The 26,242-nt window shown below is 40.7% G+C and overlaps 1 protein-coding gene across 2 annotated transcripts; it reads left to right on the top strand.

Annotated features, from left to right (window-relative positions):
- Nucleotides 1-1,832: 1,832 nt before the first annotated feature.
- Nucleotides 1,833-26,242, top strand: LOC133644690 (zinc finger protein OZF-like). 2 transcript variants are annotated; one of them, XM_062039386.1, is made up of 4 exons: nt 1,833-1,943; nt 14,019-14,309; nt 17,966-18,034; nt 25,242-26,242. In XM_062039386.1, exons 2-4 carry the CDS (start codon nt 14,117-14,119, stop codon nt 26,090-26,092), a joined length of 1,113 nt encoding a protein of 370 aa, XP_061895370.1. In that variant the 5' UTR covers nt 1,833-1,943; nt 14,019-14,116; the 3' UTR covers nt 26,093-26,242. The 2 variants fall into 2 exon arrangements, with proteins under 2 accessions (XP_061895370.1, XP_061895369.1); XM_062039385.1 differs by lacking the exon at nt 1,833-1,943 and adding an exon at nt 10,642-10,994.

Genomic DNA, 26,242 nt, shown 5'->3' with positions numbered 1-26,242 from the left:
CCGCCGGTGTCCACCAACGGGTTCTAGGATTACCGCCACGACAGGTACCAACTACTTTGCGGCCACAGCTCCAATCAGCCGCCTCGACAATAGAGGTGCGGAACATGGTCCACTCGGACTCAATGTCCAGCACCTCCCTCGCGACATGTTCAAAGTTCTTCCGGAGGTGGGAATTGAAACTCTCTCTGACAGGAGACTCTGCCAGACGTTCCCAGCAAACCCTCACAATGCGTTTGGGCCTGCCAGGTCTGTCCGGCATCCTCCCCCACCATCGCAGCCAACTCACCACCAGTTGGTGATCGGTAGAAAGCTCCGCCCCTCTCTTCACCCGAGTGTCCAAAACATGAGGCCGCAAATCCGATGACACAACTACAAAGTCGATCATGGAACTGCGGCCCAGGGTGTCCTGGTGCCAAGTGCACATATGGACACCCTTATGCTTTAACATGGTGTTCGTTATGGACAATCCGTGACGGGCACAAAAGTCCAATAACAACACACCACTCGGGTTCAGATCCGGGCGGCCATTCTTACCAATCACGCCTCTCCAGGTTTCACTGTCGTTGCCAATATGAGCGTTGAAGTCCCCCAGTAGAACGAGGGAATCACCCGGGGGAGCACCCTCAAGTACTCCCTCGAGTGAATCCAAAAAGGGTGGGTACTCTGAGCTGCTGCTTGGCGCGTAAGCGCAAACAACAGTCAGGACCCGTCCCCCCACCCGAAGGCGGAGGGAAGCTACCCTCTCGTCCACCGGGTTGAACTCCAACATGCAGGTTCTGAGCCGACAAGGATTGCCACCCCAGCCCGTCGCCTCTCACTGCCGGCAACGCCAGAGTGGAAGAGAGTCCATCCCCTCTCGAGAGAACTGGTTCCAGAGCCCTTGCTGTGCGTCGAAGTGAGTCCGACTATGTCTAGCCGGAACTTCTCCACCTCGCGCACTAGCTCAGGCTCCTTCCCCCCCAGCGAGGTGACGTTCCACGTCCCAAGAGCTAGCTTCTGTAGCCGAGGATCGGACCGCCAAGTTCCCTGCCTTCGGCTGCCGCCCAGCTCACATTGCACCCGACCTCTATGGCCCCTGCTATGGGTGGTGAGCCCATTGGAGGGGGGACCCACGTTGCCTCTTCGGGCTGTGCCCGGCCGGGCCACATGGGGACAGGCCCGGCCACCAGGCACTCGCCGTCGTGCCCCAACTCCGGGCCTGGCTCCAGAGGGGGGCCCCGGTGACCCGCGTCCGGGCGAGGGAAATCTGAGTCTCGGTTCTTGTATTTCCATAGAAGTCTTCGAGCTGCTCTTTGTCTGATCCCTCACCTAGGACCTGTTTGTCTTGGGAGACCCTACCAGGGGGCATGGAATCCCCCGGACAACATAGCTCCTAGGATCATTGAGACACGCAAACTCCTCTACCACGATAAGGTGGCAGCTCAGAGAGGAGTGATTCAATGTTTTTTTTTATATATGATCCATATTATGTAGTGTCTTTCTTATATTGTCTTGTGTTTGGCGTTGATGTATAAAACCTGTTTGATCATTATGTATCAATATAGGTAAGAAATCATGATGGAAGTAAATAGTTTATACATTGAGAACAGATATTGGCCTGTAAGATCCACACTCATTTCTATCATTGCCTTCTTTTGGTATAGCTGCGCCCCGGGCTGATGTAACAGTTGGTTGGGGGGCGCATAATAAATAAAAAATAACATAACATAACATAACATAGCTGATGGACCTTAATTGCCTGCACCTGTCGAGCCCTTTTTTAATTTGAGTGACAGTTCTACCGGCGAATGGGAGCACACACATGGCCAGGGAAGCCAATCGGCAGCGGTGAAGAGGGCCGTCACTCCTGAAAAAAAAGAGTTTGATGGAACGGAGGCGAAGGTTGAGGGTGGCAGATTGGCCAGGAGGCAGGAGTGGAAGTGGACCAAGGATCATGGCTGACAGTGAGAGTGTCAATTGTTTGAATCTTTGTGGCCGTTGTGCATAATCTGATTTGTGACTGCAGGGTGTAGATGGAAAGGGGATAGTGAGGGGATGTATGAGGAAGGTATGGACATGGATAGGACTATAGAGAGGAAAGAAGGGCAGAGGAGGTCATGAAGGAAAGTCGAGTGCTAAAAGAGTGCACGAAGATGATGAAGGAGTAGAAAGGAGGAAAAAAATTATAATTGCAAGATTATATATACATTTAAAGGCCTACTGAAACCCACCACGCAGTCTGATAGTTTATATATCAATGATGAAATCTTAACATTGCAACACATGCCAATACGGCCGGGTTAACTTATAAAGTGCAATTTTAAATTTCCCGCCAAACTTCCGGTTGAAAAAGCCTTTGGAGGATGACGTATGCGCGTGACGTAGCCCGGGGAACAGAGGTATGCCTTCCCTATTGAATACAATACAAAAAAAGCTCTGTTTTCATTTCATAATTCCACAGTATTCTGGACATCTGTGTTGGTGAATCTTTTGCAATTTGTTTATTGAACAATGGAGACTGCAAAGAAGAACGTTGTAGGTGGGATCGGTGTATTAGCGGCTGGCTGTAGCAACACAACAAGGACTACTTACTTGGATAGCAGACGCCTAGCCGATGCTAGCCGCCCACACCGCACGGATGATCGGGTGAAGTCCTTCGTCGCGCCGTCGATCGCTGGAACGCAGGTGAGCACGGGTGTTGATGAGCAGAGCAGATGAGGGCTGGCTGGCGTAAGTGGAGCGCTAATGTTTTTATCATAGCTCCGTAAGGTCCGGTTGCTAAGTTGCTAAGTTAGCCTCAGCGTCGTTAGCAACAGCATTGTTAAGCTTTGCCAGGGTGAGATCTATTAACCGTGTAGTTACATGTACATGGTTTAATAGTATTGTTGATCTTCTGTCTATCCTTCCAGTCAGGGATTTATTTCTTTTGTTTCTATCTGCATTTGAGACAGATGCTATCACGTTAGCTCATGCTAAAGAGCTTTGTCGATGTATTAACCGTGTAGTTACATGTACATGGTTTAATAGTATTGTTGATCTTCTGTCTATCCTTCCAGTCAGGGATTTATTTCTTTTGTTTCTATCTGCATTTGAGACAGATGCTATCACGTTAGCTCATGCTAAAGAGCTTTGTCGATGTATTGTCGTGGAGATAAAAGTCACTGTGAATGTCCATTTTGCGTTCTCGACTCTCATTTTCAAGAGGATATAGTATCCAAGGTGGTTTAAAATACAAATCCGTGATCCTCAATAGAAAAAGGAGAGAGTGTGGAATCCAATGAGCCAGCTTGTACCTAAGTTACGGTCAGAGCGAAAAAAAATATGTATTTCACTGCATTCTAGTCCGTCACTCTAACGTTCCTCATCCACGAATCTTTCATCCTCGCTCAAATTAATGGGGTAATCGTCGCTTTCTCGGTCCGAATAGCTCTAGCTGCGTTGAAAACAATAGGAAAATATGAGGGAGTGAACAACTGACAACGTCACGCTACTTCCGGTAGGGGCAAGTTTTTTTTTTATCAGAGACCAAAAGTTGCGAACTTTATCGACGTTGTTCTCTACTAAATCCTTTCAGCAAAAATATGGCAATATCGCAAAATGATCAAGTATGACACATAGAATGGATCTGCTATCCCCGTTTAAATAAGACAAATTCTTTTCAGTGGGCCTTAAAGGCCTACTGAAAGCCACTACTACCGACCACGCAGTCTGATAGTTTATACATCAATGATGAAATCTTAACATTGCAACACATGCCAATACGGCCGGGTTAACTTATAAAGTGCAATTTTAAATTTCCCGCTAAACTTCCGGTTCGAAACGCCTCTGAGGGTTGACGTATGCGCGTGACGTCAATCATTGAAACGGAAGTATTCGGACACCATTGAAGTCAATACGAAATAGCTCTGTTTTCATCTCATTATTCCACAGTATTCTGGACATCTGTGTTGGTGAATCTGTTGCAATTTGTTCATTGCATTATGGAGAAAGAAGCTGAGCAAGCAAAGAAGAAAGTTGTCGGTGCGAAGTGTCTATTTTGCGAGGGAAGTCAGCAACAACACGTACACAGCCGGCGCTTCTTTGTTTACATTCCCGAAAGATGCAGTCAAGATCGAAGAACTCGGACAACAGAGACTCTTACCAGGAGGACTTTGATTTGGATACACAGTTGCGATAACGTGAGTACACAGCTGCGCTTCCAAACATTTGATCGCTTGCTATAACTAGCTCGAGCTAGTAGCTAGGAGCTAGGAGCTAGCATTAGGATTAATTTGTGGCATATTAAATATAAGCCTGGTTGTGTTGTGGCTAATAGAGTATACAGGTAAAAGCCAGTAAATTAGAATATTTTGAAAAACTTGATTTATTTCAGTAATTGCATTCTAAAGGTGTAACTTGTACATTATATTTATTCATTGCACACAGACTGATGCATTCAAATGTTTATTTCATTTAATTTTGATGATTTGAAGTGGCAACAAATGAAAATCCAAAATTCCGTGTGTCACAAAATTAGAATATTACTTAAGGCTAATACAAAAAAGGGATTTTTAGAAATGTTGGCCAACTGAAAAGTATGAAAATGAAAAATATGAGCATGTACAATACTCAATACTTGGTTGGAGCTCCTTTTGCCTCAATTACTGCGTTAATGCGGCGTGGCATGGAGTCGATGAGTTTCTGGCACTGCTCAGGTGTTGAGAGCCCAGGTTGCTCTGGCATTCTGCATCTTCCTTTTCACAATACCCCACAGATTTTCTATGGGGCTAAGGTCAGGGGAGTTGGCGGGCCAATTTAGAACAGAAATACCATGGTCCGTAAACCAGGCACAGGTAGATTTTGCGCTGTGTACAGGCGCCAAGTCCTGTTGGAACTTGAAATCTCCATCTCCATAGAGCAGGTCAGCAGCAGGAAGCATGAAGTGCTCTAAAACTTGCTGGTAGACGGCTGCGTTGACCCTGGATCTCAGGAAACAGAGTGGACCGACACCAGCAGATGACATGGCACCCCAAACCATCACTGATGGTGGAAACGAAAGCAAATTTTGCATTTCCTTTGGAAATCGAGGTCCCAGAGTCTGGAGGAAGACAGGAGAGGCACAGGATCCACGTTGCCTGAAGTCTAGTGTAAAGTTTCCACCATCAGTGATGGTTTGGGGTGCCAGCTGAATATCAGGTCCCACCCACGCGCTTCCAAACATTTGATTGCTTGCCCGTACGTGCGTGTCATGTACGTAACTTTGATTAAATATATAAGCTTTATGAACCTTGGGTTAGGTGAACGGTTGTTTGGGCTGAGTGAGTGTGTGTGTTGTGCAAGTGTTTGATTTGTATTGGCGGGTTATATATACGGGATCCCGTCCATATTACCCGCTCGAGCTATAACTAGCTCGAGCTAGTAGCTAGGAGCTAGCATAACAAACACCTAGGTGTTTTTATGCGGGATTAATTTGTGGCATATTAAATATAAGCCTGGTTGTGTTGTGGCTAATAGAGTATATATATGTCTTGTGTTTATTTACTGTTGTAGTCATTTCCAGCTGAATATCAGGTCACCCCCGGCTCTCACAGCATCTTCCACTCCCCACTAGTCCTTCACTTGCACTTTCCTCATTTAAAAATATTTCATCCTCGCTCAAATTAATGGGGAAATCGTCGCTTTCTCGGTCCGAATCTCTCTCACTTCATGCGGCCATCATTGTAAACAATAGGGAACTTTGCGTATATGTTCAACTGACTACGTCACGCTACTTCCGGTAGGGGCAAGCCTTTTTTTATCAGATACCAAAAGTTGCGATCTTTATCGTCGTTGTTCTATACTAAATCCTTTCAGCAAAAATATGGCAATATCGCGAAATGATCAAGTATGACACATAGAATAGATCTGCTATCCCCGTTTAAATAAAAAAAATTCATTTCAGTAGGCCTTTAAAGTCAGATCAAGACATGAACGATATTAGTTTGATGACACTGGTTAAAGGATTAAAGAAGGACTTTGGAGAGGTGGAGATGGCCAAAGTGCTAAAGGACGGAAGCCTTTTGATCAAATGTAAAAATGGAGAGCAAAAGAACAAAGCAATGGGATTGCAATAAGATAATAAAGGAAAAAATGGAAGTGGGAGAACGAAAGGGGGCTAGAGGAGTCGTGACAGGAATCCTAAGAGGAGAAAATGTACAATATTTGAAAAGAGAAATAAAAGGGGGAACTGTCACAATGATGAAGAGATTTATGGCATTTAGAAACTGAGAAAATATGTAATAAACTGTACAGAATAGGCAAGAAATAAGAATGAGAAGATCAAAATAATCGTCAAAGCAGCAGCAAAGTTGTTAAATGTAAAAGAACTATGTTGGGAGGGGCGGCGTGGCGAAGTTGGTAGAGCGGCCGTGCCAGCAATCGGAGGGTTGCTGGTTACTGGGGTTCAATCCCCACCTTCTACCATCCTAGTCACGTCCGTTGTGTCCTTGGGCAAGACACTTCACCCTTGCTCCTGATGGCTGCTGGTTAGCGCCTTGCATGGCAGCTCCCGCCATCAGTGTGTGAATGTGTGTGTGAATGGGTGAATGTGGAAATACTGTCAAAGCGCTTTGAGTACGTTGAAGGTAGAAAAGAGCTACAAGTATAACCCATTTATAACAGGTGCAAGGTGAACTACAGAGAGTAGGTGAAAAGGAGTCATGTGACCACAATCCAACACCATGTTAATTGTTCAGTGGAATGCCAGAAGTCTAATAGCAAACGGACAAGAATTAAAGGGATTTATTAATAATATGAAAACTAAACCACATATAATATGTATTCAGGAAACATGGCTGAAGCCCAAGTTGAACTTTATAATACAATTATATATAACAATACGTAAAGATAGGGATGATGGGCAAGGAGGGAGGTGTGCCATATTTATTAAAGAAGACATGCTTTATACAATATTAAAAGTAACACAAGAACTAGAAATAGTAGGAGTAGAAGTATGGAATAATAAAGAAAGGTACAAAGTGCTAAACTTCTATAATCCATGCAAGAAACTACAAATACATCAACTAGAAACAATAGTGGAGCACTGGAGTGGAAATATCACTTGGTGTGGTGACTTTAATGCAGTATAAAAGGCACCAAGCTAAAGTAAGGTATGTTCTTAAAAAGACCGCTGGAGAACATTTTGTGAGTCACTAAATAGAACTACTCCTTTAGGCCAAGTGTGGGGAACGATTAAGAAAATGTCAGGGATCAGAAGGGAACATAAACATCATGTGATGAAAGATGGGACACAGTTTGTAGTTGAAAATAAAGAAAAAGCAGAACTTTTAGCAAAAACATCTGTTAAAGTGCACAGTAATGATAGTTTGAGAAATGTAGAAAAAGAAAAGAGAGGATAAACAATTAGTTTAAATATTGGGGAAATGACGGAGGATAACGATAATGGCTTTAGCAACACTATATGTGACATTTTCTTTGGATGAAATGGTTCGAATATTGAAAAAGGTTAAAAATACGACCCCAGGAAAAACCAGGGGCCGTACTTATCAAGCTTCTTAGAGTGCCATTTTACACTTAAGTCCTGAGAATTTGCGAAATTTAGTCCTACTCTCAAACTTAAGAATATAAGCTTTTTATCAACGTTCTTAAGTCTAAGAATCACTCCTACTCTCCACGATATTTAAGAGACCTTCAGAGGTGTCTTAAGTGGTTAGGAGTTGCCAGCAGGGGATGGCACTGAGGCGAGAGAGACGTGCGCGAACGTTCAGGGAACGGAACGGAACAATGTTTTTGTTTTTAATTGATGACGAGCAGCTGATCAAACGGTATCGTTTAGACAGAGCGGATATTATTTTTGTCACAGATTTAATACTTTTCGATTCCTTGTTGATTTCTGCATGTGTCTGCAGTGGGCTAGTATATATAGAGCCACCCACACCAGTTTCAAATTAGTTGCCTAATTAATGAATTGGAAAGAAAATGTTATGACAGTAGCGTATGTGTGTGGCCGTGAGGTGAGTGACGTCAGTGAGTGTGTGGGCGATACAAGAGAGGGAGCGGTAGCGTGAGTGCCGGCGGGGACTAGTTTGTTTTGTATTATTTTGTAGTTTCTGGTCAAAATATACACTTCCATTGTCCACTTAAATATTTCCAAGATATTTCTTTCTTCTTAGACAACGGATTCCATTCCGTGATTGGTCATTTCTATGGACACAGAAATGACGTCACCTAAAATTCCGTTTACGGCACATAGTAATGTCGTAATTCAGCTCTGAGTGTGACACTTAAGATTCAGTCCTACACTTCGCTGAAAGTGTGAGTAAGACGCTTGATAACTAACTTTTAAGTGCAGCTTTCAGCGAAGAATTTATTTACTCTTAAGTCAACTCTTAGCAGACTTCTTAGGAGTAATTCTAAGAAGCTTGATAAGTACGGCCCGAGGTGCGTTACCAGGTGATCAAAAACTTAGGTAACATAGGCAAAGAAGTGGTCTTGAAATTATATAATAGGATATATGAAGAAGGGAAATGACCAGCTGAGTGGAAAGAAGCTGTAATAATTCCGATATGCAAACCAGGAAAAGACCCGGAAGAGGCAGGTAATTATAGGCCGATAGCATTGACCTCAAATTTGGGCAAAGTTATGGAAAGCATGATTAACGAAAGACTAGTCTATTATTTACAGTCAAAAGAAATGATAAAAAACTACCAAAGTGGATTTCGGAAAGTAAGAAACACAAACGACCAGCAGTCCAGCTGGAAGAGGAAATTAGAAAAGGACAAATAAATAAAGTATATTTTTGACATAGAGAAAGCTTCTGATATGTTGTGGAAATGCTGATAAAATTAGATAAAATTGGGATTACAGGGAAAATGTATAGATGGATAAAAAACTTCTTAACAAGTAGCAACATTTTAGTAAAAATAGAAAATGAATATAGTAGAGTATATGAAGTGGAAAATGGAACCCTTTAAGGGATTATAATAAGTCCAGTATTATTTTCAATATTGATAAATGAAGTGTTTAGTGAAGTGGAAGGGTTAGTGGATGTGGCACTGTTTGTGATGATGGAGTGATGTGGAAGAGAGGTAGAAATACTAATCATATAGAAAAGAAGATTCAAAATGCGGTAAATTATGTTCAAGAATGGGGAACAGCTTGGAGTTTAAGATTGTCTGTTGGAAAGACTAAAGTCGTGAATTTTACAAAGAGGAATGTTCAAAACAAGCTCCAAATTAAACTCTATGGAGAAAATATAGAAGAGGTACAAGTATTTAAATATTTGGGAATATGGTTTGATAAAAATATTAACATCAGCAAAATAGTGGAGAAAAGTAAAAAGGTGTTAAATATAATGAGGGCTTTGAGGGGTAAAGACTGGGGGGCTGATAGACAGACATTGAAATCAATATATATCACTTTAATTCCATCTGTTATTGATTATGGATGCATTATTTATCAATCTGCTTCAAAAACATGACTTGGGAAAATAGACAGGATCCAATCACAGGCATTAAGGTCAAGTTGTGGAGCTACTAAATCAACCCCAGTTGCAGCATTACAAGTAGACATGAATGAAAAACCTTTAGATATGAGGAGAGATCAACTCTCAGTAGTTTATTGGGCAAACTTAAAAGGGTCCAAGCAAGGACATCCAACTCACCAAGTAGGTAGGTAGGTAGGTCTTTATTGTCATTGCACAAGTACAAATAAACTTTGTTTTAAGCACAAACCCGTTCAAGATTAGACAAGCAAACAGTGTACAGGGTTACAGAACAGGAACGCTGATGGGTCGCCACAAGGCGCTCCATAAAAGTGTTACTAAACTGCCAAGAAAAAAAGAAGGAAACAATGAAGTTTCGGGTGGATAATAGGAGACATATGTGAAAAAGCTCAAATTGACAATACTAAAGTGGGGCGGTTCAGCTCGGTTGGTAAAGCGGCCGTGCCAGCAACTTGAGGGATGCAGGTTTGATCCCCGCTTCTGCCATCCTAGTCACTTCCGGTGTGTCCTTGGGCAAGACACTTTACCCACCTGCTCCCAGTGCCACCCACACTGGTTTCAATGTAACTTAGATATTGGGTTTCACTATGTAAAGCGCTTTGAGTCACTTGAGAAAAAGTGCTATATAAATATAATTCACTTCACTTCACTAAAGTTAGCCCTACAATACCAATCCCTGCAATACCACCGTGGACCCCCCACCCTGGGCGACCGGTGCAATGGACGTCGAGTGGATCTAGTTCATAGTGTGAGAGTCCAGTCCATAGTGGATCTAACATAATAGTGAAGGAAGGAAGAAGATATTAATACTAGAATGAGATTAGGACATACATATCTAAATAGTTGATTGAAAATGGTAGGAAACATAATACAGGCTGTGTGACTGCATGTTGTCATCAGATAGAAAGTGTAGCACATGTTTTAATACATTGTAGGAAATACAATAAAGGGAAATACTGGGAAATAAGTTAGCGAAAGAGAAGATTAGGTTAGCAGTGGAAGATATTTTAGGATTGCACTCAGAACACGTAGGTTATAAAGCATTATACACATATTTAAAAAACACTGGGTTAAATAAAATAATATAGTGTAGAGATCCACCTCGGTCCACACTCCATTTCAGAAGGTGGCGGTAATGCACACCAGAAGGTTGCTTGTCAACTGCCATTAAAGGAAAAAGAAGAAGAAGAAGGGGAAAAAAATGGCGGTTCACTCCTTCGTCTCTGAGACAGTCCTTCTCTTAGCAGCAATTGATACAGACTAAGTTATGTTAGGTTTCTGAAACTTGTATCAAGCATGTTCCTACTGCGGTTCGAAATAGTGGTACAGTATTTATACCAGTGTGACGTCACGTAACATTATCAGGTAATGAGAAGGGACTTTTATTTTGAAGGCGAGTTGCTCCCTCCTCTAGTTTCCGGTAGTCTCCACGTGACAGTCAGACGCTCACTCGTTTACACACGAGACAGATTGACGTGTTTCAGCGCTCCAAGTTTGTTGTTTCTTCCCACGAAGTGTCTTGGAAACATTGTCTGTAAGTCCTGGCTCTGTTTTATGACTGACATGAAGACGTTGTGTGAATGTAGAAATAGTACTGATAGCTTGTTCTCCTCTTTTAGCTTGTTGCTACTTAGCATGTAGCTTCTCTGCTCGCCAGCTCACTGCTCTAAGGGAGGGTGCAATGTTTGTGTCTCTCCTCCTCACTATATCATCTATATTATCCCCTGTTGTTTGCAACCATTCTGTGACGTTATGAGCTAGGCCAGTGTTTTTCAACCACTGTGCTGCGGCACACTAGTGTATTTGGGTTAAAAATATTTTTTGCAAAGCAGTAATTATAATCTGCAAATGATGTGTTGTTGTTGAGTGTCGGTGCTGTCTAGAGCTTGGCAGAGTAACCGTGTAATACTCTTCCATATCAGTAGGTGGCAGCCAGTAGCTAATTGCTTTGTAGATGTCGGAAACAGCGGGAGGCAGTGTGCAGGTAAAAAGGTGTCTAATGCTTAAACCAAAAATGAACAAAAGGTGAGTGCCCCTAAGAAAAGGCATTGAAGCCTAGGGAAGGAAGTGCATAACGAAACTAAAACTGAACTGGCTACAAAGTAAACAAAAACAGAATGCTGGACGACAGCAAAGACTTACTGTGGAGCAAAGACGGCGTCCACAAAGTACATCCGAACATGACATGACAATCAACAATGTCCCCACAGAGAAGGATAAAAACAACTGAAATATTCTTGACTGCTAAAACAAAGTAGATGCAGGAAATATCGCTCAAAGGAAGACATGAAACTGCTACAGGAAAATACCAAAAAAAGAGAAAAAGCCACCAAAATAGGAGCGCAAGACAAGAACTAAAACACTACACACAGGAAAACAGCAATAAACTCCAAATAAGTCAGGGTGTGATGTGACATGTGGTGACAGTACACCTACTTTGAGACAAGAGCTATAGTGATGCATGCTTGGTTATGGTTTGAATTCATATCCAACACTTGCGACAACGACTTTTTACTGTCAGCTGAGTTTTGTTTTTTAATGATTTCTGCTGGTGGTGTGGATCCGCATTTTTTCAACGCAAAAAATGTGCCTTGGCTCAAAAAAGGTTGAAAAACACTGAACTAGGCAATATAAGAACTACACTACCCAGCATGCAACAGTAGTGACGAGCATGCGCGGTAGCCCGGAAAGGTTGTATGTCGCCATGCCTACATATGTAAATCTTATTCATGTGTGGATTTGAGTGTTACACGGGCTATGTGCGGCTATTTACATAAGTTAATGTTTACATGCTATTGTATGGGCTGTGTGTGTATGTGTGAAAACATGTTATGCCGCACACATTTATGGAAATGTGCTTACTTAGTAGTGTTTATTTCACATATATTTTGTGTCTCTTTATACAGTTTCACAGTTTTAGTGGGATGCGGAGGGGGTTGGGTTGCTATCAGCATCATACTTGCCAACCCTCCCGATTTTTCCGGGAGACTCCCGAATTTCAGTGCCCCTCCCGAAATTCTCCCGGGGCAACCATTCTCCCGATTTTCACCCGGACAACATTATTAAGGGCGTGCCGTGATGACACTGCCTTTAGTGTCCTCTACAAACTGTCCACTTTTACACCATACAATCAGCGTGCCGGCCCAGTCACATGTTGTATGCAGCTTCTGCATACACACGAAAGTGACTGCAAAACATACTTGATCAGCAGCCGTACAGGTCACACTGACGGTGGCCGTATAAACAACTTTAAAACTGTTACAAATATGCGCCACACTGTAAACCCACACCAAACAAGAATGACAAACACATTTCGGGAGAACATCCGCACCGTAACACAACATAAACACAACAGAACAAATACCCAGAATCCCTTGCATCCCTAACTCTTCCGGGCTACAATATACACCCCCGCTACAACCAAGCCCCCCCAATTTCCCGAATTATAAGGTCTCAAGGTTGGCAAGTATGATCAGCATACTTCAGTCATCCACAATTAAAACATCTGAGAAATGGACATTAAAACAGTGTAGGTCTCACTTCGTAGGATATGTACAACGAGCGGTGAACATAGTGAGCTCAGAAAGTATAAGAACAAGTATATACATTTGATTATTTACAATCCGGGGAGGTGGGATGTGATGGGGGGAGGAGGTTAGGCTAGGGGTGTAGCTGCCTGGAGGTGTTGTTTTAGTGCGGTTTTGAAGGAGGATAGAGATGCACTTTCTTTTACACCTGTTGGGAGTGCATTTCTTTCCGTTGTTGACAGGAAGGAAGCGTTCGAGTATTGCCGGGAAAAGAGGGGAGACGCACATTGGAGTTGTTGTGTGGTTGAATCGCATCTTGTACAATAAAGACAAGACAAACTAAAGAAGTTGTATGAGCCTACATTCCTGGATTATTACAGTATTGTGTGTGTGTGTAACCGCCATTCTCTGTGTTGATGTCCTCACTCTTTATTTTGGTTTCCGAGGTATCTGAACATGTATTGTATGACTGCTAATGTTAAGGAAAGCAATGTCTACTGTTTACAACTTAAAGAGACTGCTGAAGTTTTAAAGGAGGAGTTATTTTGTCCGGTCTGAGTTGAAAATGTCCTATAAGCTAAACCGTTCTCCCTATGTGTGTTGTGTTTCATGTTTGAAGCCCAAAGTCATTCCAGTATTGATTTAAAACCAGAGTGGTTATGATTTACATTATTGCACTGATTTAATGGTGAATTGATTGTATTAAAAACAAATGCATACATCTCTAAAAACATAGTCTATTTAATAGACAGGATTGCACTTAAAAGAGTGATGTTTATGTGTCTAAATACATGATTTCTGTGAATATGTGGTTGTGATATGTTGCTCATTGATGTGTAGAAAGAAGAGTTAACCATTGTGCTTGAATTCAAACCAACAAATGGACATTGAAACTGAAACATTATTTCACTGGGGGAATGTTATTGATTTGTGTGCTGATTTTGAAAATTTGTAATAAATCAGACAGAGATTTGGGGTAGAAAATTGCGGTACACTCCTTCATTAATTTTTTCCGTTATTCTGTTTTCCAGGAGTTCACACAGGAGAGTGAAGACAGGGGAACCCGACAAAAATCCTTTGTTACTCCAGTTAATCACTTTTGAAACTCGTAACACACTCAATTGGAAAAATGTGCAAATTCCAAAAAGTGAGAATGCTGATGGAGCAGCGACTAAATGTTACTGTTAAAGAAATATTTGGAGTGTTGGAAAGAACCATAGCAGAGTACGAGGAGGAACTTTCTAAGACAAAGGAGGAGAACAAACGTCTAAAAAAACTACTGGATGCTGTTTTCAAACCTCAAGTTGTGCTACACAGAGCAGGTTTGTTTACATCTTTTTACCTTATCATGTAACGTAAAAGTCCATTCAAAAAGATTACACCGAATCAACAGCTTGTGTATTGCTCACAAAATTATTGTACTACACTTTTGATTTGTGAATGTTATTTGACATTGTCTTAATGATGATAACCCTGTAGAAACAAGATTGTTTCTTTTAGATTTGTTTGTGTTTTATAACAGTCAGAAAAGAAAACTTCAGTCCAGAACAATTTCGAGATGACACCATTTTAAAATGATTGATTTATCTATTTTCTATTTGTTATAAAAATCATTGTGTTGAAACCCTCTGCATGAATTTAGATATAGAAACACGTTGCAAGATTATAATGTATGAATGGCTTTGATGTGTGTATCTTGAGCTCTGTTTAAAATGAAAAAGTATTATTTGTATATTTGAAACATGACATGAGAGAAGAAGATTCTACTTTAACTCAGTTACATACTCAGTTTTTTTTCCCCCACTTGCTATATATATATACATATATATATATATATATATATATATATATATATATATATATATATATATATATATGTATATATATATATATATATATATATATATATATATTATATTATATTTATTCAGTAACGTACTTCTTCCGGGAAGTGAAAAACGTGGTGGTCAACCATGCCAAGATGGCTGTTGTGCAGCAAGGTGCGTGCAAACTCTCTGAGTACACAAAGGGCCTAGATCTTCCTGCGAAAAACAGATATGAGCATAAAATCTAACTGAAACGGAATAGATCCCTAAAGATTTGTTGAGTAATATCAACGATTATCCGTCGGTCGCGTTCCCAGACATGTGGAACTATCTTGGGTTCCAGACGTTATTCTACACGACAAAAGAGATCAATCAATCAATCAATGTTTATTTATATAGCCCTAAATCACAAATGTCTCAAAGGGCTGCACAAGCCACAACGACATCCTTGGTACAGATCCCACATAAGGGCAAGGAAAAACTCACCCCAGTGGGACGTCGATGTGAATGACTATGAGAAACCTTGGCGAGGACCGCATATGTGGGTAACCCCCAACTCTAGGGGAGACCGAATGCAATGGATGTCGAGTGGGTCTGACATAATATTGTGAGAGTCCAGTCCATAGTGGATCCAACATAATAGTGAGAGTCCAGTCCATAGTGGGGCCAGCAGGAAACCATCCCGAGCGGAGACGGGTCAGCAGCGCAGAGATGTTCCCAACCGATACACAGGCGAGCGGTCCACCCCGGGTCCCGACTCTGGACAGCCAGCACTTCATCCATGGCCACCGGACCTGTGTGTCCCCCCCTCCTCCACAAGGGAGAGAGGGGAGCAGAGGAGAAAAGAAAAGAAACGGCAGATCAACTGGTCTGAAAAAGGGGGGCTATTTAAAGTTTAGAGTATACAAATGAGTTTTAAGATGGGACTTAAATGCTTCTACTGAGGTATCATCTCTAACTGTCACCGGGAGGGCATTCCAGAGTACTGGAGCCCGAATAGAAAACGCTCTGTAGCCCGCAGATTTTTTTTGGGCTCTGGGAATCACTAATAAGCCGGAGTTCTTTGAACGCAGATTTCTTGCCGGGACATATGGTACAATACAATCAGCAAGATAGGCTGGAGCTAAACCGTGTAGTATTTTATACGTAAGTAGTAAAACTTTAAAGTCACATCTTAAGTGCACAGGAAGCCAGTGCAGGTGAGCCAGTATAGGCGTAATATGATCAAACTTTCTTGTTCTTGTCAAAAGTCTAGCAGCCGCATTTTGTACCAACTGTAATCTTTTAATGCTAGACATAGGGAGACCCGAAAATAATACGTTACAGTAATCGAGACGAGACGTAACGAACGCATGAATAATGATCTCAGCGTCGCTAGTGGACAAAATGGAACGAATTTTAGCGATATTACGGAGATGAAAGAAGGCCGTTTTAGTAACACTCTTAATGTGTGACTCAAACGAGAGAGTTGGGTCGAAGATAATACCCAGATTCTTTACCGAGTCGCCTTGTGTAATTGTTTGGTTGTCAAATGTTAAGGTATTATTAAATAAATGTCGGTGTTGAGCAGGACCGATAATCAGCATTTCCGTTTTCTTAGCGTTGAGTTGCAATAGTTAGCGGACATCCATTGTTTAATTTCATTAAGACACGCCTCCAGCTGACTACAATCCGGCGTGTTGGTCAGCTTTAGGGGCATGTAGAGTTGAGTGTCATCAGCATAACAGTGAAAGCTAACATCGTATTTGCGTATGATGTCACCTAGCGGCAGCATGTAAATACTAAAGAGTGCAGGGCCAAGATCCGAACCCTGGGGAACTCCGCACGTTACCTTGACATAGTCCGAGGTCACATTGTTATGGGAGACGCACTGCATCCTGTCAGTAAGATAAGAGTTAAACCAAGACAAGGCTAAATCTGACATACCAACACATGTTTTAATACGCTCTAATAAAATATTATGATTGACAGTATCGAAAGCGGCGCTAAGATCAAGAAGCAGCAACATAGATGACGCATCAGAATCCATCGTTAGCAATAGATCATTAGTCATTTTTGCGAGGGCTGTCTCCGTAGAGTGATTTGCCCTGAAACCGGATTGAAAAGGTTCACAGAGATTGTTAGACACCAAGTGTTCATTTAGCTGCTGTGCAACAATTTTTTTCGAGGATTTTCGAAATAAACGGAAGGTGGGTAGTTTACCATGAGGTCAGGATCGAGGTTAGGTCTTTTGAGCAGAGGATGAATAACCGCTTTTTGAATGCTAGGGGAACAGTGCCAGAGGAAAGTGATAAGTTTATCACATTTAGCACTGATGGACCTAATAATACAAAAAGCTCCTTGATAAGTTTCCCAGGAAGTGTGTCAAGTAAACATGTTGTTTGTTTTATCCCACTTACACGCCGTAATAATTCCTCTAATGTTATTTCATCAAAAAGAGAGAGACTATTTTGGAGGGCGGTATCCGTCGTATATACAGTCGTATCTGTGTTAATGTAACCCAGTTGTAGCTGGGATGCGTTGTCTTTAATCTCCTTTCTAATGAGTTCAATTTTCTTATTAAAGAAATTCATAAAGTCATCTGCCAAGTGGGTGGAGCTATTGGGAGAAGTCCCTTGTTGGGTTAGCGATGCTACTGTACTAATTAAAAATGTAGGAAGCAGTGCCTGGGGAATCTGTGGTGGGCTCTCCTATTTCTGGGGCTGAGGTTGCTGAGGTAGTTAAAAATGGGGTGGATGAGATTTGCCCGGAGTTCTTAAGGCTCTGGATGCTGTTGGGCTGTCTTGGTTGGCAAGACTGTGCAGCATCGCGTGGACATCAGGGGCGGTGCCTCTGGATTGGGCAGGCGGGGTGGTGGTTCCTCTCTTTAAGAAGGGGAACCGGAGGGTGTTTTCCAACTATCGTGGGATTTTTAAGATGCAGACGTTTGAGGTGGCACCGTGCAGTAAAAAAATAAAGGATATTTATTGATAAACAAACAAAAAAAATTATGAAACGTACGTTTTTCAGTTTTCGGATACGATTGCAGTGCAATTTATTCCCATTCTCTGAATTTTCTTCATCAATAAATACAATTGTGAAAACAGAAAAAGTACTTTAGAGTTTCAATGCATACAGAGATGACATGTGCCATTTTGTGTTTTTCACTACAGCATCTATTCAGACAGCAAGCAGCAGCAGCACATTTACTGCTGAGAGACAGACTCAACATGTAGATCCAGGTTAGTGTTTTTTTGTAACATACTCTAATAACAATGATTTTTCAATTAAAAAGTATACAACATATATGTTCAACTGTAATACATCTAAATCAATATCAGACTAATTTTTCTCATAATCCTTTTTAAATACTCTCAAGACATCCTGGCCTATTCATCAGAAAGCGTTGTCTTATTTTGGCTGCATTAAAATGAGTGCCTAAATGTATTTTCTTACCAAAAATATCATGCTGCAAGACAATGGATATTAATCGTACATATTGGCTTGCATGGGCAGCACGGTGGATATGGTTTAGTGCTGGTGCCTCATAAAAAGATGATCCTGGGTTTGGTACCGGTACCAAAATTATTTTGATACTTTTCGATACTTTTCTAAATAAAGGGGACCAAAAAATATTGCATTATTGGCTTTATTTTAACAAAAAATCTTATGGTACATTAAACATATGTCTCTTATTTCAAGTTTGTCCTTAAATAAAATAGAGAAAATACAAGACAACTTGTCTTTTATTAGTAAGTAAGCAAACAAAGGCTCCTAATTAGTCTGCTGATGTATGCAGTAACATATCGTGTCATCTTCCATTCTATTATTTTGTCAATATTATTAAGGACAAGTGGTAAAAAATGAATTATTAATCTACTTGTTCATTTACTGTTAATATCTGCTTACTTTCTCGTTTAACATGTTCTGTCTACACTTCTGTTAAAATGTAATAATCACTTTTTCTTTTGTTTGGATGCTTTACATTTGCTTTGGATGATACCACAAATTTGGGTATCGATCCGATACCAAGTCGTTGTTCTTATTCAAAGTCCTCAGGTGTCAAGGGACATATTTCCTGAGTTTATAAACATAATATGGATTTTTTTTAAAACGAAAGATGTTGTGATGCCAAAAAATATCGACGTAATCACAGTAGTATCGACTTGATAGGCTATTGTACTTGGTATCATTACAGTGGATGTCAGGTGTAGATCCACCAATGGCGTTTGTTTACATTTTGACGCCGGTGAAGCATGTTTAGCTATTCTTCGTCCTGCAGTGATAATAATACTTGTAAGAAACTTACTTTATTTGTCGCCATGGAGGTGAGGATTAGTGAATTAGAAGTAGCTAAAACACTGCTGACAGCGGATGGACGTTAGCCGCTAGCTAGCTAGTCATGTCGTAAAGCACCTCTTCCTGAGGGCGTTTCAGTGTTATAACTTCACCTTTATTGTTAGTTTTTAAGCCAAAAAGCATCAGTTCTCCCTTTTCTGTCTACACACTGTGTCTGCTTGTAAGTACTCCGTGATTGTGCGCTGCCGAACATGCTTGTCTGCTCATAAAACCAGCAATGTCACGACGTGACGACGACGGGGGAGCTGTGGGGTGCGGGACCGGTACTTTTCAGAGGCGGTATCGTATGGAATATGATTCATTAGTATCGCGGTACTGTACTAATAGCGGTATACCGTACAACCCTAGTCTACATATGTCTATTTTACATTCTACTCCATTGAATTAACAATCCACTGGGGCTGCATTGCACTGTTTTTGTACTTGTTTTAACTGTCCTTGTTCATATGTTTGTTTGTAAATGTTGAACTTTATAAATAAAGGTATATGGGGGGGAAAAAAAGTGTACATTTGGCGAATTCTTCCGAAGCAACACTCCCAGTCAGAGGGGGATGGCCTAAAGATATGCAAAAATGGGCTATTCACAAACAAACAAAGGAACTCATCACCCCCAGACGACACACCCACCACAGACATAAATCTGCAAACTGCACCAAAACATTTAGAACAGAAGAACTCTTTGGCAATCGAGGCGAAACGCAACAAACAGGAAAAAGAAGTCATCTAGCTGTTCAAAGTGGGGACCCGAGGTGGACCACTCCTCTGTGCATCAGTTGCCATGGGGACGTCTCTGCACTGCTGACTTGTCTCCACTCAAGATGATCCCCTGCTGGCCCCACTATGGACTGGACTCTCACATTATTAACTAGATCCACTCCACATCCATTGCACGGGTCGCCCAGGTCAGAGGTTTCTCATTGTGCCCATTGGGTTGAGTTTTTACTTGCCCTGATGTGGGATGTCGTTGTGGCTTGTGCAGCCCTTTGAGACACTCGTGATTAAGGGCTATTTAAGTCAACTTTGATTGATTGATTGATTGATCTTAATTCAACTTTTAAAATCAGCTTTAAGTCCGCGGGTTTGATCGTAAAGAAGAAGAAAAGCCGGAAGTTAGCAACACGCAGGTTTTGTTTGTTTAAAAAATGTGTCCGGTCAGAAAGCTGAGAATGTTGATGGAACAACGACTACATTCTGTCGTTGAAGAAATATTTGGACTGTTTGAAAGAACCATAGCAGAGTACGAGGAGGAACTTTCTCGGACGAAGGAGGAAAAAGACCGACAACAAGAACTATTAGATGCTGTTTTCAAACCTCAAGTTGTGCTACACAGAGCAGGTTTGTTTACATCTTTTTACTCCATCATGTAATTTAAAAGTAACTTTAAATACGTGCACTGAATTAATATTTTGCATTTTGTTTGGTAAATGCATAGATGGGGTCCAGTTGGTTATACTACAACTCTTGTTTTGAAAAAATGCTATTTTGCAGATTTTTAAGAAATATGTGTGGGATATCATACGTAGCATAACTTTTATAACGAGCTATGATTAAACATTTTACCAACTAAAAAACACATTGCACATATATGGTCTTCATTCTGCCAGTCTGTTATGGTACAAGTCTTATTTTGAAAATACAATATTTTGCTGAGTTTTGAGTAATAGTAGTTATTAATTTTTTAATAACATCATGATAATACTTCATAACAACTCAAATAACACTAGTTGGTTGTTATCATATATAGCATATATTATAATTATTTAGGGAAAACAACTATGCAAAAAATGTTTTAGAAATATATTACTCATTCATTTTTAAAACCTTTATTATAAATATCATATCTAAAAACACACACACATAGATGGTACCTACCTTGATAATGTAGTTGTATAATTCCCGGTTGCTAGGGGATTGGTAGGCGGAAGTGACGTAGGTCCCCCCTCACCCATTAGATATATAACAACGGGCGGGTGGCGGGCGGGTGTGGTTTTGATAAAATGTTGGTTCGGGTGGATGGCGGGTGGATGACGACTTTTGTGATGCGGTTGTGGATGAAATAATTGCCTATCCGCGCATCTGTAATACCAACACATCCCCAAAAAAATCCCTCACTCATAAACAAATATAACGGTGTCGGAAAAGGAGTAGGAAGAAGCAGAACTTATTTATTCTACCCATTTTCATATCATAGCAGTTTAATCATTTGTTGTTCTCTGTTTTTTAACAGAACAGTGAACAAGTAAATACATTATTTTTACAATAAGTACGTAAACAAATAATAAATACTTAAATATTAGACACGTGAACATCTACACAACAATAATAATAATAAAGAAAAGGTTGAAGATGTTTATCATAATTCTTATTCTTTGTACTTAGTGAACACTTGTAGTTTGAACAGTTTCTTAAACTTAGTGCTTTGTGTGATTTCCTTGCTTAAAGGCCTACTGAAATGATTTTTTAAAATTTAAACGGGAATAGCAGATCCATTCTATGTGTCATACTTGATCATTTCGCGATGTTGCCATATTTTTGCTGAAAGGATTTAGTAGAGAAAATCGACGATAAAGTTCACAACTTTTGCTCGCTGATTAAAAAAAAGTCTTGCCTGTACCGGAAGTAGCGTGACGTCACAGGGGCTAGTATTCCTCACAATTCCCCATTGTTTACAATGGAGCGAGAGAGATTCGGACCGAGAAAGTGATGATTACCCCATTAATTTGAGCGAGGATGAAAGATTCGTAGATGAGGAACGTTACAGTGAAGGACTTGAGAGACAGTGATGGACGTATCTTTTTTCGCTCTGACCGTAACTTAGGTACAAGCTGGCTCATTGGATTCCACACTCTCCTTTTTCTATTGTGGATCACGGATTTGTATTTTAAACCACCTCGGATACTATATCCTCTTGAAAATGACAGTCGAGAACGCGAAATGGACATTCAGTGCCTTTTATCTCCACGACAACACATCGGCGAAATGCTTTAGCTACGAGCTAACGTGATAGCATCGTGCTTTAACTGCATATAGAAACAAAAAAATAAACCCCTGACTGGAAGGATAGATAGAAAATCAACAATACTATTAAACCGTGGACATGTAAATACACGGTTAATGCTTTCCAGCTTGGCGAAGGTTAACAATGCTGTGCTAACGACGCCATTGAAGCTAACTTAGCAACCGTACTGCACAGAGCTATGCTAAAAACATTAGCTCTCCACCTACGCCAGCCAGCCCTCATCTGCTCATCAACACCCGTGCTCACCTGCGTTCCAGCGATCGGCAGAAGGACGAAGGACTTCACCCGATGCGTTTGGCGGCCCGGAGACGTAGGAAGTCAAGGTGAGGTCGGCGGCTAGCGCGGCTAGCGCTCCAACAAAGTTGGTTGTGTTGCTGTAGTCCGCTGCTAATACACCGATCCCACCTACAACTGTCTTCTTTGCAGCCTTCATTGTTCATTAAACAAATTGCAAATGATGTCCAGAATACTGTGGAATTATGAAATGAAAACAGAGCTTTTTGTATAGGATTCTACGGGTACCATAACTTCCGTTAGTCTGACTTCGTCACGCGCATACGTCATCATACCGCGACGTTTCAGCCGGATATTTCCCGGGAAATTTTAAATGTCACTTTATAAGTTAACCCGGCCGTATTGGCATGTGTTGCAATGTTAAGATTTCATCATTGATATATAAACTATCAGACTGCGTGGTCGGTAGTAGTGGCTTTCAGTAGGCCTTTAATAATTTCATAATTTAATTCCACATTCTGATATGCTAAATATTTTAAGTGTTGTACAAATATACAAATGTTTTAAATTAGATTTTTCTCTAAGGTTATATTTTTCCTCTTTTCTTGAGAAGAATTGTTGTAAATTCTTGGGTAGCAGATTATAGTTTGCTTTGTACATAATTTTAGTTGTTTGCAAGCTCACCGAGTCATTGAAATTCAATATATTTGATTCAATAAATAAATAGTTTGTATGTTCTCTAAAACCAACATTTATGTATTATTTTAACTGATCTTTTTTGTAACACCGTTAGTGAATGAAGCGCACATTTGTAGTTGTTTCCCCATATTTCTACACAATAACTCATATGTAACACTAGTGAGCAGTAAAGAATATGGAGTGATTATTGGTCTAGAACATATTTCTATTATGTTGTTAAACATTTTGTAATAATTTCAGAAAATTGTAGAAGTAAAGAAACAGGTCTGTAGTTTGTAAACTGGTCTTCAGTCTTATAAATTGGTACGACTTTTGTTATTTTCATTTTGTTCGGGAATTTGCCTGTTTGAAATGATAGGTTGCTGATATATGTTAAAGGTTCTGAAATCTCTTCAATAATCTCTTCAATGTAATGTAGTATTTAGTAGATAGATACCACACTGTCCTTTCAACCATTCCTAAAAGACTACAATTTAGCCTCCAACAAATAACAGGACTTAGAAATGTTCCGGTCTCAGATGCTGCTTTTGTGCCATTTTTTGCAACTGAATGGGATGCTAACGTGGGTGATTCCAGTCTAACAATTGATTTTGGTCTGGTAGTGGTCGTTCCACTGTGATCGTTCTATCATACAATACCTCAATGCTGACGAGGCACAATTCCATTCTAACGACTATTGTGCGCATTGACAGAAATGTTGCTCTTTTGCATCTCAACAGTTGTTTTTTTTCACTACAATAGATTGGCACAAGCTACTAGACTGGATCTGACAAATCTAAGGCTATGAGCGTGAATTGATAAAGCCTACTTGAGTGAGAGGTGGAAGGTTTTCATAGGTATCGTTATAGACTACTGACATTCTGGTCTTGTGACAACCCTTGTAGAGTGTATCTTTTACAAAACAGGACCCCCACCACCCAGCTAGTGGTGCATATTTGACCACACTTTTTATTGACGACCATTTTACAACAACTCCTTTCTTTGCCAACATGTTCTCATTTGCAATGAGAGCTATAGTGTGTTTTTTCTGTAAAACACACACACACACACACACACACCCACACACACATTCTTGTATGTGTTACCTTCTTGAGACCTCTGAAAAAGGCCTACCTCTTTAGGACCACCCTTTCTAGATATACTAGGATTTGTATTTACAACATTAATAGTACAGTCGTGGTCAAAAGTTTACATACACTTGTAAAGAACATAATGTCATGGCTGTCTTGAGTTTCCAATAATTTCTACAACTCTTATTTTTTTGTGATGGCGTGATTGGAGCACAAACTTGTTGGTCACAAAAAACATTCATGAAGTTTGGTTCTTTTGGGAATTTATTATGGGTCTACTGAAAATGTGAGCAAATGTGCTGGGTCAAAAGTATACATACAGCAATGTTAATATTTGTTTACATGTCCCTTGGCAAGTTTCACTGCAATAAGGCGCTTTTGGTAGCCATCCACAAGCTTCTGGTAAGTTTCTGGGTGCATTTCTGACCACTCCTCTTGACAAAATTGGTGCAGTTCAGCTAAATTTGTTGGTTTTCTGACATGGACTTGTTTCTTCAGCATTGTCCACACATTTAAGTCAGGACTTTGGGAAGGCAATTCTAAAACCTTAATTCGAACTTGATTTAGCCATTCCTTTACCACTTTTGACACGTGTTTGGGGTCATTGTCCTGTTGGAACACCCAACAGCACCCAAGACCCAACATCCGAGCTGATGATTTTAGGTTGTCTTGAAGAATTTGGAGGTAATCCTCCTTTTTCATTGTCCCATTTACTCTCTGTAAAGCACCAGTTCCATTGGCAGCAAAACAGGCCCAGAGCATAATACTACCACCAACATGGTTGACGGTAGGTGTGGTGTTCCTGGTATTAAAGGCCTCACCTTTTCTCCTCCAAACATATTGCTGGGTATTGTGGCCAAACAGCTAAATGTTTGTTTCATCTCACCACATAACTTTCCTCCAGAAGGTCTTATCTTTGTCCATGTGATGTTAGATGAAACAAAAATTATTTATTTTTTTACTAAATTTTCCAGATAGCTTGCTTATTTGGCCTACTTCACATGTGAATAGTTTGAATACTGCAAACTAAAATACAGTAACACCTCATTTTTGTTTTATGTTCTGCAGACGTCCAGCAGGTGTCAGCAGAGAGTCAAGAAGAGATTCCCTCTAAGCAGCAGGAGTGGAGCTCCAGTGTGGGACAAAAGGAGCTCCAGCCCCCACACATTAAAGAGGAAGAGGAGGAACTGTGGGGGAAGCTTCAAATGTTGGTGGAGGCTAATGATGAAGATGGAGCTCAGTCCTTACAGCTTCATCACAGTCAAAGTGAGGAGAACAGAGGGGCGGAGCTTGTAACTCAACACATCACAGAAGCTGATGGAGAGCATTGTGAAGATATAAAGTCAGAACCAGACAGCATCGTTGGTCCACTGTCAGACATGGACCACATGATGTCAGACTCTTCTGATCACAGTGACCACATCCAAAAACCTTTGGAGAGTAAAAATGACTCTAAAGGTGATACGAGACATCACACTAACAACAAACACTTTGACTGCTCTGAATGTGGAAAATCATTGAGACAGAAGAGTCATTTTACAAGACATATGAGAATACATACTGTAGAGAAACCTTTTACTTGCTCTGTTTGTAAGAAGAGTTTCTCCAGAAAGCATCACGTGATCACACACATGAAAACACACACTGGGGAGAAACCTTTTACTTGCTCAGCTTGTGCTAAACGATTCAACACTAAGAATGAAATTATATTACACATGAGAATACATACTGGAGAGAAACCTTTTACTTGCTCTGTTTGTAAGAAGAGTTTCTCCAGAAAGCATCACATGATCACACACATGAGAACACACACGGGAGAGAAACCGTTTAGTTGCACTGTGTGTGTTAAAAGGTTCATGTATAAGCAGCTTGTCAGTAAACACAAGTGTGTAACAGTCATGGAAGCTGCAGTGATTTAAAAACACTTAAACAGTGATTGTGCTAAATGTACTTTTAAACACAGCATGTTTAATATGAATGTATATTTTATGTTGTATGTAGTGCTTCTCATCTTCTAGTGTTGGCCTGCAGTTACTTTTTAAAGGCCTACTGAAAGCCACTACTACCAA

Source organism: Entelurus aequoreus, linkage group LG27 (genome assembly GCF_033978785.1).
Source record: "Entelurus aequoreus isolate RoL-2023_Sb linkage group LG27, RoL_Eaeq_v1.1, whole genome shotgun sequence".
NCBI classification, from domain to species: Eukaryota; Metazoa; Chordata; class Actinopteri; order Syngnathiformes; family Syngnathidae; genus Entelurus; species Entelurus aequoreus.
This window is presented reverse-complemented; position numbering and strand designations above follow the sequence as displayed.

Bases quoted from the DNA above. Each gene is read 5' to 3' on its own strand.
- LOC133644690 (XM_062039386.1), top strand. From the start codon at position 14,117: ATGTGCAAATTCCAAAAAGTGAGAATGCTGATGGAGCAGCGACTAAAT. The intron at 14,310-17,965 runs GTTTGTTTACAT...TTTTCACTACAG, and splicing joins AGTTGTGCTACACAGAGCAG to CATCTATTCAGACAGCAAGC. The intron at 18,035-25,241 runs GTTAGTGTTTTT...TATGTTCTGCAG, and splicing joins GACTCAACATGTAGATCCAG to ACGTCCAGCAGGTGTCAGCA.